This window comes from Carettochelys insculpta, chromosome 20 (assembly GCF_033958435.1).
Source record: "Carettochelys insculpta isolate YL-2023 chromosome 20, ASM3395843v1, whole genome shotgun sequence".
Taxonomy (NCBI): domain Eukaryota; kingdom Metazoa; phylum Chordata; order Testudines; family Carettochelyidae; genus Carettochelys; species Carettochelys insculpta.
Genome location: NC_134156.1, coordinates 26,382,123 through 26,395,714, shown reverse-complemented (window position 1 = coordinate 26,395,714; position 13,592 = coordinate 26,382,123). Strand labels below are relative to the sequence as shown.

The window sequence follows — 13,592 nt, the reverse complement described above, 5'->3', positions numbered from 1 at the left end:
AAAGAGAAAGCACACTTGGAACTGCAGCTAACAAGGAACGTCAAGGGCAACAAGAAGGGTTTCTATAGGCATATTAACAATAAGACAGGTACCAAGAAGGTTGTGGGGCTGTTACTGGGGACCAAATGCCTATGTAGAAGTGCAGAAGAAAACAACCTGGGAATTAAAGTGGATGAGAGGCTGGATATGAGACAGTGTGCCCTTGTAGCAAAGAAGGCTAACAGCATATTGGGAGGCATTAGGAGAAGCATTTCCAGCAGCTCTAGAGAAGTTATTATTCCCTTCTACTCGGCATTGATGATGCCCCATCTGTAGTACTGACTTCATTTCTTGGGCCCCCAGTACAGAAAAGATGTGGACACATTGGACCAATTCAGCAGAGGGTAACAAAAATTATTAAGGGTCTGGAGCACATGACCTTAGGTCCCGTATGAGGAGAGGCTAAAAAGATTGGGACTTTTCAGTTTAGAAAAGAGGAGACTGAGGGGGGACATGATAGAGGTATATAAATTTATGACAGGTGTGGAGAGGGTGAACAAGGAAAAGTTATTTACTTGTGCCCATAATACAAAAAATAGAGGACACCAAATGAAATTAATGGGTAGCAGGTTTAAAACTAATAAAAGAAAGTTCTTCACTCAGCGCATAGTTAACCTGTGGAACTCGCCAGAAGAGACTGTGAAGGCTAGGACTGTAAAAGAATTTAAGAAAGAGCTAGATAAATTCATGGAGGTTAGGTCCATAAAAGGCTATTAGCCAAGTGTAGGAATGGTGTCCCTGGCCTCTCATTGTCAGAGGCTGGAGATGTGTGGCAGGAGACAAATCTTTTGATAAGCTGAATAGTAACAAGTCTCCAGGACCAGACGGCATTCACTCAAGGGTTCTGAAAGAACTCAAATGTGAAATTGTGGAGTTATTAACAGTGGTTGGTAACCTATCCTTTAAATCCACTTTGGTACCAAATGACTGGAAGACGGCCAATATAACACCAATATTTAAAAAAGGCTCTAGAGGAGACCCTGGCAATTATAGACCGATAAGTTTAACATCAGTACCAGGCAAATTAGTAGAAACACTAGTAAAGAATAAAATTGCAAGGCACGTAGAAGAGCACGAATTGTTGGGCAAAAGTCAGCATGGTTTCTGCACAGGGAAGTTGTGTCTAACTAATCTATTAGAATTCTTTGAAGGGGTTAATAAACATGCGGACAAGGGGCACCCAGTGCACATAATATACCTAGATTTCCAGAAAGCCTTTGACACGGTCCCACACCAAAGGCTTTTATGTAAATTAGGTGGTCATGGGATAGGAGGAAAGATCCTTTCATGGATCGGGAATTGGTTAAAAGACAGAAAACAAAGGCTGGGAATAAACGGTAAATTTTCACAATGGAGGAGGGTAACTAGTGGTGTTCCCCAGGGCTCAGTCCTGGGACCGATCCTGTTCAACTTGTTCATCAATGATCTAGAAAATGAGGTAAGCAGTGAGGTGGCCAAGTTTGCAGATGACACCAAGTTGTTCAGGACAGTCAAAAACCAAAAGGGATTGTGAAGAACTACAAAAAGATCTCAGCAAACTGAGTGATTGGGCAGCAAAATGGCAAATGAAATTTAATGTGGGTAAGTGTAAGGTAATGCATGTTGGAAAAAATAACCCAAATTACACGTACTACATGATGGGGTCAAATTTAGCTACGACAGATCAGGAAAGGGATCTTGGAGTTATAGTGGATAGTTCTCTGAAGACATCCACGCAGTGTGCAGCGGCAGTTAGTAAGGCAAATAGGATGTTAGGAATTATTAAAAAAGGGATCGATAATAAGACAAAAGATATACTTCCCCTATATAAAACTATGGTACGCCCACATCTTGAGTACTGCGTGCAGATGTGGTCTCCTCACCTCAAAAAAGATATATTGGCATTAGAAAAGGTTCAGAAAAGGGCAACTAAGATGATTAGGGGCTTGGAACGGGTCCCATAAGGGGAGAGGCTAGAGAGACTGGGACTTTTCAGTTTGGAAAAGAGGCGATTGAGGGGCGATATGATAGAGGTATATAAAATCATGAATGGTGTGGAGAAAGTGAATATAGAAAAATTATTTACCTTTTCCCCATAATACAAGAACTAGGGGACACCAAATGAAATTGATGGGTAGTAGGTTCAAAACTAATAAAAGGAAATTTTTCTTCACACAGCGCACAGTCAACCTGTGAAACTCCTTGCCTGAGGAGGCTGTGAAGGCCAGGACTCTATTAGGGTTTAAAAAAGAGCTTGATAAATTTTTGCAGGTTAGGTCCATAAATGGCTATTAGCCAGGGATAAAGTATGGTGCCCCTAGCCTTCAGAACAAGGGCAAGAGATGGATGGCAGGAGATAAATCACTTGATCATTGTCTTCTGTTCTCCTTCTCTGGGGCACCTGGCATTGGCCACCGTTGGCAGATGGGATGCTGGGCTGGATGGACCTTTGGTCTGACCCAGTATGGCCATTCTTATGTTCTTATATATATATGACCTATGAGGACAGGCTGAGAAATTTGGGCTTATTTAGTTTGCAGAAGAGAAGACTGAGGGGTGATTTGATAGCAGCCTTCAACTTCCTAAAAGGGGGCTCTACAGAGGATGGAGGGATACTGCTCTCAGTGGTGACAGGTAGCAGAACTAGGAGCAATGGTGTGAAGTTACAGAGGGAGAGCTGTAGCTTGGATATTAGGAAAAATTATTTCACCAGGAGGTGGTGAAGCACTGGAATGCATTACCGAGAGAGATGGTGGAATCTCCATCCCTAGGGGTTTTTAAGTCCCAGCTTGACATACTCCTGGCTGGAATGATTTAGTTGGGGATGATCCTGCTTTAGGCAGGGGGCTGGACCAGATGACCTCCTGGGGTCCCTTCAAGCCTTAGAATTCTAAGATTTATCAAATCCAAGATCCCATCTCCAGAAGAGACCCACCCCACTGCCAAATGGGTCAGAAGAAACCACACCTCTTCCCAATTACAAACCTCCACACCACCCCAGACACCTATTGAATGGGGCAGGTAGAAGGGTAATTCATCCCTAAGCCTCTGGAAATCAGCCTGTGTCATAAAGCACAAGGTTGGGTTGCCTTCATTTCAGAACATAATTAATAACGTTGATTCTGCTCAGAAAGTGAAATCCAGAGATTTGAGAATCCAAGTACAGTGCCTCAAATGGGCAGGGAGGAGTTCTGCTCAACTACATATTGTGAAATATATTTGCTTGTACTGGTCTTATACCATGTACTTATGCTATGGGATGGTAAATTACACTCCTTCAAGATCTTAAAAACAACCATCTTTAGAACCATCTTTAAATTACCTCTCTGTACAATGCCCAGCCCCAGAAGGCCCTGATCCCCCTAGACTGTACCATAATACAAATTAGTAATATCTTAGATCTCCTCTAGCCCATTTATTTTCCAGAAGTCCTAATGGTCAGAACTTCTTTCGCTTCCTTCCCCTTGTCCCTAAAAACTTAATTGCCCTTCATTTTTAATCACAGCTTTTCCATTAAGATGAAGCAACTTGAACAGGATATATACTCCATTTGAGGTCCTCACTCCACAGCCTTGCCAACTCCATGACACCCATCCCCGAGAGCGAGCAAAGTAGGTGCTTTTACAGCAGCTTGTAGTTAGAAAAATTCCAGCACCTGAAACTATTAAATGGTAAGTCATATGAGGACAGATGACCACAAAACTTCTTCCACATAGTGAAAAGTAAAGTCACTGAAGCCACACATGAAACAGAGTCAGGGTAGGGGGGGCCTGCAGAGAAGTGTGGATAGATAACATCCCCACACCCAACACAGCCTGCTAGAGCAAAGGCTCACAAACTTTTTCACAAAGTGGCCCACAACTCTACAGCAACAATAGCTCATGGATACCTAGCCTCACCTGCCTCTATGCTTGAATCATGTAACATTACTCTAACTTCAGCAAATGCCTATGCAGAAATATAGTATTAGCGAGTGAAAATAGAACACCAGCATTATGTCAGTTACAAAGCTTGAGAACTTTTGTGTCAGACAAAAATATGTATAGGGATTACAGTGACAATATTTCCACACTCTACTTAAGCACCATCCAGTCAAATAATAAAATACAGAATAATTCCCATAGACAACTATTGTTTAAAAAAATACTACAAATAAGCATTTAGCAGCTACCGCAATACTCTAAATAGTTAGTATAAACATTGTAAGGAGAAGTAGCCAGGAGATAGTCTAGCATTTCAGAGATTATAGAAACAGTGGCTCTTTGACTGCTGCTGAAATACAGCCACCTTTGAAATGAAATTCAGAAGTTGTCTGAGTGCACAATAAACACTAAAAAAACACTACAGGATAAGAAGTGAAAGAATCCTGTAACAATTTGAGATTGCACATGGAATTTGAAGAGCACAACAGAATTAATGAAACAGGACTTAGTTCAGGAATTGTTAGATTACATGAGAGCAAGACCTTAGTTTTACATCTTTCCTAATAAATCCCCCTCTAATGGCATGTCCCAATATAAGGCTGGGACACTGGTTTAACACCGATTGTAAATGAGGAACACCAACTCCCGAATGACCAACACTATCTCCTGCAGCACCTGAGAATTCTCTTGGGCAGTTTCCCAATCAAGTACTGGCCAAGCCTGACCATGCTCATTAGCTGTATGCAGCGGTGTTGTACCCATGTTGGTCCCACTATAGTTGCGACACAAGGCTGTTGAGGTAACATCTTTTACACCTATCCCTCAATTTATGAATGTAATTCGTTCCATGAAAACTGTAAGGCGATGATTCATAAATCAAAAATGAAATTCCCTCTAATTTCAATGGGAAAATTCTGACTGGTTCCCAACTCCCAAAAAAAAATCACCTAGCTCTTTTCCCCCACATGTTACAATACTATAAAATCATAAAAATAAGAACAGCACTACTTTATTACTTAGAACATTTATTACCAAGCGGGTGTTAGATAGCAGTAAAGACGGTGGTATTGATGGAAGTTCCATGGGATCAACTGTGTCATTGAAAACAGCTCCACAGTCACTTCAACCTCCTTAATCTTCAGCTTTTGATGTTGAGGATCCGCTGACAATGATGAGGGTTTAGGAGAAGGCAAGGAAGTTAAGCATTGAAAAACAAAAATGATAGAACTGAAGCTTGTACTGCAGCCCTCTTTTTCCTGTTATACATCTGATAGCATCAAATGGCATCATGAATTTATCACTGGCATGCTGAATTCCATTCTAAGTTTGGATTGCTGTCATTGAGAATTTGTGTAGCTGCCTCCAATGCACTGAAGAATTTTGAGTGTTTCAGTGTACAGCATTTTTTGTGGTTCATCCAATTCTCTTCCTCATTCTCTGATGACCTTTCTGCATCCAGCTGAATTCATTCTTCATTAATCAGTTCTTCACTGTGTGACTAACAAGTCTTGAACATCATGTGTCTACCTCATTGGATCCTGCTTGACTTGCCAGTTGCACGATAGAATTTGAATGTTTTTCACTCCACCCTCAAAACCACAGAAATCATTAACATATTTCGGCAATAGCTTTTTCCAAACAACACTCAGGATACTTTGAGTAATTTTATTCCATGCAGTTGTGATACTTTCTATAGCTACAACTGCGTAAGTGTTGGTTTGTCTTCTCCATCTGATGCAGATACAAGATGGGGGGAGGGATAGCTCAGTGGTTTGAGCACTGGCCTGCTACACCCAGGGTTGTGAGCTCCATCCTTAAGGAGGCCATTTAGGGATTGGGGCAAATAGGTATCAGGGATGGTGCTTGGTGAGAGTGCAGGGGACTGGACTAGATGACCTGCAGAGGTCCCTTCTAGTTCTAGGAGATGGGTATCTCCACTTATATAAAATATACCTCATCACAAGTCACAGGCAGTAACCTTTACATGTAGCAATGAAGCTTTGATCCATTGGCCGAAGAATGGAAGTGTTATTTGGGACAAGAAACAAACAAACAAACAAAAAAAAAACAAAAAAAAACAAAAAACCACCCACATTCAAATGTTATTACCATAATCTTCAACATTGACAGGGTGACCAGGAGGCATTACCAAAGATCACCAAATGTTTATTACCCAGATTATTTTCAGCACAATATTTAGAATAAGTGATGAAAGATATCTTGTTATGTAATCAGCAAAAACCTGCTTGGTCATCCATTCAATTACAAACACCAGACCACAGATAATGATACCTTGTTTAAATCTTTAAGCTCCCTTGGATTTTCTGAATGGCAAACAAGGAGAGGCTTAAATTTCATGTATCCTTTCAAATTTCCACCAAAGAAGTAATGTCAGTGGATCCTTCAAGGCCTTGAAGCCTGTTGCTTTTGTTTTATCCCTTGAAATAAGGGTTCGAGAAGACACACTTTCCAGAAAAGCCTCATTTAGTCAATATTAAAGATTTGTTTTGAAGAATAACCACCTTCATCGATTATTCATTGCAATGTGGCTGGGAAAAATGCTAGCTGCCTAAATACCAGCAGATGCTGCTTCGCCTGTAACACGCATACTATGATAACATGAACGAACATGAAAGTACTCACACCAACCATTACTTGCTCTGAACATTACTTCAGCAGTCCCAATTTGCCTCTCTTCCACAACTTCCTTCTTCAGGTCCTCAAAACAAAGACAAGGGCTTTCTCCCTCACGATGAGGAAGCTCAAAGGTATTTTACATTCATTATGGCTGTCAATCCAGTGTCTTAATATTCTTTCAAGTTTACACATCCCTGGCCTTTTTCACTCGATGCAACTTTTAGCTCCACCAACATACAATTCTGCCATTTATTTTATTTTTTCTTTCTACACAAAGATCATATGGACTGTCAATGCTGCCAAGTTCATTGCCAAACATATGTCTTTTGATTGCTGTCCCTCTTCAATTTTTTTTTTAAAGACTTCAAATTTGCTAGCCATTGATACTGCTTTCCTTGGTTTCTTGGCCTTAGTGACATTGGCTCAGGCAGCATTTGTAGCCCTTAGGCTTCTTGCCAGTGGGCTCCTACCATCCTTGGCTCTCTTCACTCTGTCAGTGTTTACAGGTTGGGGGAGCAATCTTCAAGCTAATCAGGCTTCTCCTGCCTTAATACCAGGGCCAAATGGTGAGCAGATGCTGGCTGGAGACCAGGAACCAGCTGAGCAATGACTCCTTGCCACATGGTGCCAGTCATTTGGACTGGGATGAGGCCCTGGTATGGAAGACCAGAGACTCCGTGGATCTGTGACAGTGATCTGACAGGAAATGGTACAGGGACCTGGAGCAGGACTGAGTGCCTCAGTAACTACTGTCCAAGAAAGACTAAACAGTCCACAAAAAGTCACGAGATCTGCATCATGGCAAAGGATCTGTGCCACTGTTCTTGCCAAAGGCTGTACGCTTCTACAGGTCTGTGCTGGACAACTGGTGAATTGCACTTCGAGCCCTGGTCTCAATGCCCTGGGACACCACCGTGGGCATTTGCAGGCTTACCTCCACATGTCCTAATGTGGACGGAACATGACCAAGCACCTGAAGAACAAGATAAGTATATGGAGCACAGGTCCATCAATCGCTTTTATCCTGGATGGGCAAGGATGTAAATCCATGCTCTGAAGCATCATGAGCCTCTGTTTGTCAGAAGCTGGGAATGGCTGACAGGATAGATCACTTGATGATTCCCCATTGTGTTCATTCTCTCTAACGCAACTGGCACTGGCTACAATCCAAAGACAGGTTACTGGACTGAACAAGATGTGGCCTGATCCAGTATGGCCATTCTTATGTTGAATAAAAGATGGTACATTACCACCTTGTACCTCATGCTCACTTAATCTGACGTGATCAAACCTATTATGGCTACAAACCAAAGAAACTTAGACCAGGTTGAAAAATTGACATACTTTGCTTTCAGTTCCTGCTCTGATACGAGAGATTGGCACCACCTCCAGCTTGGCATTGTTTGGCAGTTTGGCAAATCTCCACTGCAGAGAAGGATCAAGTACAGACCTCTGAAACCTGCAAAAGAAACACACACCATGAAATCAGGTACGACCACATACTGCTTCTCAAATCGCTACAGAGGTTTGTAGCAATACACCGTCCAGAGCAAGAAAAGAACTCTGCACTCCTCCATGGGCTGATAGAGCACAATGGTGCTGGATTCTCTAGTGCAAAGCTATCATTGTGAGAAATAATTCAGCATACTGAATATAAGCAGTCGGGCTGTGGAACTGATACACCTCACAAAGACTCAAGGTTCTCATCTCTTCTCCCAAGACTATAAGGAGCAGATAGAATACGAGTGACTAGTTTCAGGCAGAGGAGCATTCAGGCAAAACAACACTTTGGGGAGATACAGGCATGGTGGAATTGCCACCTTTATGGACCTCTTAGAATACAAACATCCATTTTTAAGATTTTGAACAAAGCAGGACGTCAGCCCTATAAGCATCTTTATAGCAGTGTATCACCTGAAACACACTGTGTATCCACATCCCTAACGCCATCTTGGATAAACAAACAAAATATAATAGTACCCCAGGCAAGTTAGCCTGCTGCTTCAGGGCCTCTTCCAGCCCAGTCTCAAAGTTCAGCCACCAACACATCGGCACCTTTGGTGTGTGATTCAAGGTTAGAGGTGTCACACACACAGGGAAGGTTTTAGGCTTTCCCTGTCACACCACCTCTCCCACACTAGCAGAACCTAACTGGGCACATCACCAGATAGCTCAGTGTCCATCTCCGTTATATAATGAATGGGATAACTAGAACTGTATCCCCATATTTGGAGGGGGATCATTTCAACCAAACTGCACAGCAACACAACTCAAGTCTGCCATCCACAACATTCAGTGGGAGTACACTGGCAACTCTGTGGCCTGTGCAGACAATAAGAGGATGTATCTAAACAGCCGAGACTCACTTCAAATCGTAGTCATTGGGATTAAAATTCTGCTTCCGACAAACTTCCTCTAGAACCTGCAGAAAGAACAGAAGGGGCGTTACTGGGCATGACGCCCTACAGAGCTTTTATCAGGTCGGGGCCCAACTTGCGCCTATGCAGGGCTGGGCGCTACAGAGCCCTTACCCAGAGCTGGTCCCTTTCCAGGGGCCAGGCGTTAGCCGAGCTAGGCACCACAGACCCCGCTTGTCAGGGCTGATCAATACCGGGGCTAGACCCTACCAGGGACCGCGCTACAAAGCCTTTCCCAGGGCTAGTCCCACCAGGGGCCGGGCGCTAGAGCCGTCCGGGTTACTCCATTTCGCTGGGGCACTACAGCCACGGGCAGGCCAAGGACTCGCAGCGCAGTGAGGCCCGGCACAGCAGCGGCCCCGAGCTGCCATGGGGGGTGGAACGGCTCCACCCCCAGAAGCGCCCGTCTGAGGCGTCGCTACGGGAGCTACTCGCAGCAGGCTTCCCTCCTCGGGCGCCCGGCAGGACCCACCTGGAGCAGAGTGGTGCCAGGGCCCACCCGCACCGTGACCCGCCGCCCGTTTGGGGCCAGCACCGAAACCGCGGAGCCGCCCCCACCAGCGGCCGCCGCCATCTTCCCCCGCCTGACTCGACCCCAGCAGCAGCAGCAGCGCCACGCCCCCTCGCCACGAGCCCGAGCCGTGGTAGGCGGGGCCTATTCACAGACCGCCCCCGGGACCCTTGTCTAGAACGCCGGGCACCGTGACGCCTCACTCGACGCCCAGTGCGCATGCGCCTCTCTGCCACTGACTTTCTGACCCGTCCCCGTCCCTCCCCTCCCCCAGCTTCACTCTCCCTATTTCGCACACCTGCTGCCTCTTCCTTCGCACAGTTCCCGTCCTCGCGCCACAGGGCTTTCTGCACCATTCCCCAGCCCTGCAAGTCTCCCCTCCCGCTGCTCCCCACCCCTGTGCCTCTCTCAGCCCTCCTCGCCCCACAGGGCTTTCTGCACCATTCCCCAGCCCTGCAAGTCTCTCCTCCCGCTGCTCCCCACCCCTGTGCCTCTCTCAGCCCTCCTCGCGCCACAGGGCTTTCTGCACCATTCCCCAGCCCTGCAAGTCTCCCCTCCCGCTGCTCCCCACCCCTGTGCCTCTCTCAGCCCTCCTCGCCCTACAGGGCTTTCTGCACCATCCCCAGCCCTGCAAGTCTCCCCTCCCGCTGCTCCCCACCCCTGTGCCTCTCAGCCCTCCTCGCCCTGCAGGGCTTTCTTCACCATTCCCCAGCCCTGCAAGTCTCCCCTCCCGCTGCTCCCCACCCCTGTGCCTCTCTCAGCCCTCCTCGCCCCGCAGGGCTTTCTGCACCATTCCCCAGCCCTGCAAGTCTCCCCTCCCGCTGCTCCCCACCCCTGTGCCTCTCTCAGCCCTCCTCGCGCCACAGGGCTTTCTGCACCATTCCCCAGCCCTGCAAGTCTCCCCTCCCGCTGCTCCCCACCCCTGTGCCTCTCTCAGCCCTCCTCGCCCCACAGGGCTTTCTGCACCATTCCCCAGCCCTGCAAGTCTCCCCTCCCGCTGCTCCCCACCCCTGTGCCTCTCTCAGCCCTCCTCGCCCTGCAGGGCTTTCTGCACCATTCCCCAGCCCTGCAAGTCTCCCCTCCCGCTGCTCCCCACCCCTGTGCCTCTCTCAGCCCTCCTCGCGCCACAGGGCTTTCTGCACCATTCCCCAGCCCTGCAAGTCTCCCCTCCCGCTGCTCCCCACCCCTGTGCCTCTCTCAGCCCTCCTCGCCCCACAGGGCTTTCTGCACCATTCCCCAGCCCTGCAAGTCTCCCCTCCCGCTGCTCCCCACCCCTGTGCCTCTCTCAGCCCTCCTCGCGCCACAGGGCTTTCTGCACCATCCCCAGCCCTGCAAGTCTCCCCTCCCGCTGCTCCCCACCCCTGTGCCTCTCTCAGCCCTCCTCGCCCCACAGGGCTTTCTGCACCATTCCCCAGCCCTGCAAGTCTCCCCTCCCGCTGCTCCCCACCCCTGTGCCTCTCTCAGCCCTCCTCGCCCTACAGGGCTTTCTGCACCATCCCCCAGCCCTGAAAGTCTCCCCTCCCGCTGCTCCCCACCCCTGTGCCTCTCTCAGCCCTCCTCGCCCTGCAGGGCTTTCTTCACCATTCCCCAGCCCTGCAAGTCTCCCCTCCCGCTGCTCCCCACCCCTGTGCCTCTCTCAGCCCTCCTCGCCCCGCAGGGCTTTCTGCACCATTCCCCAGCCCTGCAAGTCTCCCCTCCCGCTGCTCCCCACCCCTGTGCCTCTCTCAGCCCTCCTCGCGCCACAGGGCTTTCTGCACCATTCCCCAGCCCTGCAAGTCTCCCCTCCCGCTGCTCCCCACCCCTGTGCCTCTCTCAGCCCTCCTCGCCCCACAGGGCTTTCTGCACCATTCCCCAGCCCTGCAAGTCTCCCCTCCCGCTGCTCCCCACCCCTGTGCCTCTCTCAGCCCTCCTCGCGCCACAGGGCTTTCTGCACCATTCCCCAGCCTTGCAAGTCTCCCCTCCCGCTGCTCCCCACCCCTGTGCCTCTCTCAGCCCTCCTCGCCCCACAGGGCTTTCTGCACCATTCCCCAGCCCTGCAAGTCTCCCCTCCCGCTGCTCCCCACCCCTGTGCCTCTCTCAGCCGTCCTCGCCCCACAGGGCTTTCTGCACCATTCCCCAGCCCTGCAAGTCTCCCCTCCCGCTGCTCCCCACCCCTGTGCCTCTCTCAGCCCTCCTCGCGCCACAGGGCTTTCTGCACCATTCCCCAGCCCTGCAAGTCTCCCCTCCCGCTGCTCCCCACCCCTGTGCCTCTCTCAGCCCTCCTCGCCCCACAGGGCTTTCTGCACCATTCCCCAGCCCTGCAAGTCTCCCCTCCCGCTGCTCCCCACCCAGTGCCTCTCAGCCCTCCTCGCGCCACAGGGCTTTCTGCACCATTCCCCAGCCCTACAAATCTCCAGCTCCTCTCCTCCTGAACATTACTTTCCTCCTGCCTCTCTTCCCCTATCCCATATAGCTCCCCTCCTACTGCACGCTCTGCCTTTCCTCCTCACCTACACAGCTCTTACATAACTTTCTGCTCTATGCCCAACCAGCACATCCCTTCTTCCTGCCCATTCTTCCCTTCTCCTCTGCTGAAAAGCTCACCCTTTCCCTCCTCATCCATCCCCTCTTTTATGCACCTCTGTGCCATTGCTGCACTGCACAGTATACTGTCCACCCTGTACCCCACATCTGTATTATCCCATCCATGTAGCTCAATTCTTGCTCACAGTTCACTCCCTGCACACACTGCTCAGTTCCCAACAGCCTACCTCTCCTCACCCACAGTTGTCAGGCCATGTCTACATTGTAAACTTTGTTTGATGCAAGTCACATCAGCATAAAACTGCCACAGTTAGTATATTGCTTGCGCACATGTGTGCTTGGCTGCTTGCACATACCCATACTCACCAGCCCACCTCTGAGTACACTAAAGCTGGGGAAGTTTTAGCAAGAGGAAGGGAGCAGAAATGAGTCATGCAGGAACAACTGAGAGCAAAGAATCAACTTCTGAGCATGCAAATGTCTTCTACATCCCATAATGTTTGCCCCATTTCTAAAAATCCTCCTTTGCTTCTCAGCTATCTGACAGAAACATGGAGTCTAAACAGATCAGCACTACTGATACAAGTGTTGCAATCACCCAGAAGTCTTGATCTTCTGGTGTTTGCAGATTCCTGAAGTGAACATCATGCATTTGTGGAGGACTGATTGATGTAAGAGAAACCAATTCAAAGCTGGTGGTGGAATTCACCGAACAGCTCCATATAGTGGAATGTTGCTTCTGGGGACAACAATCAATCGCTGACTGGTGGGAATCTCATTGTAATGCAGCCTTAGGGTGATGAGCAAGTAGAATTTTGGGATCTGCAAGGCAACATTCCTAGGTCTATGCACCAAGCTTGTTCCAGAGTTCCAGTACAGGGACGCAGGAGTGAGAGGCTACATTTACCCTGGAGAAGCAAGTGTGATTGTACTATGAAAACTTTAAATGCCAGATTGCTACCAGGGAGTGAGAAATCATTTTGGATTTGGACAATCCACTGATAATCTCCTGCTACGTAAGTGGCAGCACGCAGAGAATTGTGGATGGGTTTGCAGTGATGGGATTCTCAAAGTCTGTTGAAGTGATTGATGGCATACGTTTGTATTCTGGCACCAAGACACCTTGAAGTAGAGTTTAATAGAGAAAGCTATTTTTCTATGATTATGCGAGTCACAGGCACTTCACCAACATCACTGTTTGCTGGTCAGAGAAAGTGCACGATGCTTATGTCTTTAAAACACGAAACTGTTCAGAAAGCTACAAAAGGGATTTTTTCAGAGCCAGAGAATTACCATTGGCAAATCTGAAGTGTGAGAAGTCATGCTGGGGGACCAAGTCCATCCAGTGGCTCCCCAGCTGATTAAGGCTTACACCAGCCACCTTGATAGCACCAAGTAAAGATTCAGCTACCAATTCAGCAAGCACAGAATGACCTTTGAATGTACTTTTAGTAGATTATACACTGCACTCCTTCACTCAGACTACTGGATGTCAGTGAGCAAAATATTCCAATGGTTATAGCTGCCTGTTGTGTCCTGTGTAATATAGGTGAAGCAAATAAA

General features: G+C 48.0%; 1 protein-coding gene across 1 annotated transcript in view; it reads right to left on the bottom strand.

Annotated features, from left to right (window-relative positions):
• The window catches only part of ASPSCR1 (ASPSCR1 tether for SLC2A4, UBX domain containing), a 133,548-nt gene extending 123,979 nt beyond the window's left edge, over positions 1-9,569 (bottom strand). Inside the window, exons 1-3 of the mRNA XM_075014451.1 lie at positions 9,468-9,569; positions 8,945-9,000; positions 7,923-8,037 (exon numbers count right to left, since the gene is read on the bottom strand). Of these exons, the coding sequence (XP_074870552.1) occupies positions 7,923-8,037; positions 8,945-9,000; positions 9,468-9,569 (273 nt within the window). The remainder of the gene's footprint in view (positions 1-7,922; positions 8,038-8,944; positions 9,001-9,467) is intronic.
• Between the last annotated feature and the right edge of the window lie 4,023 nt (positions 9,570-13,592).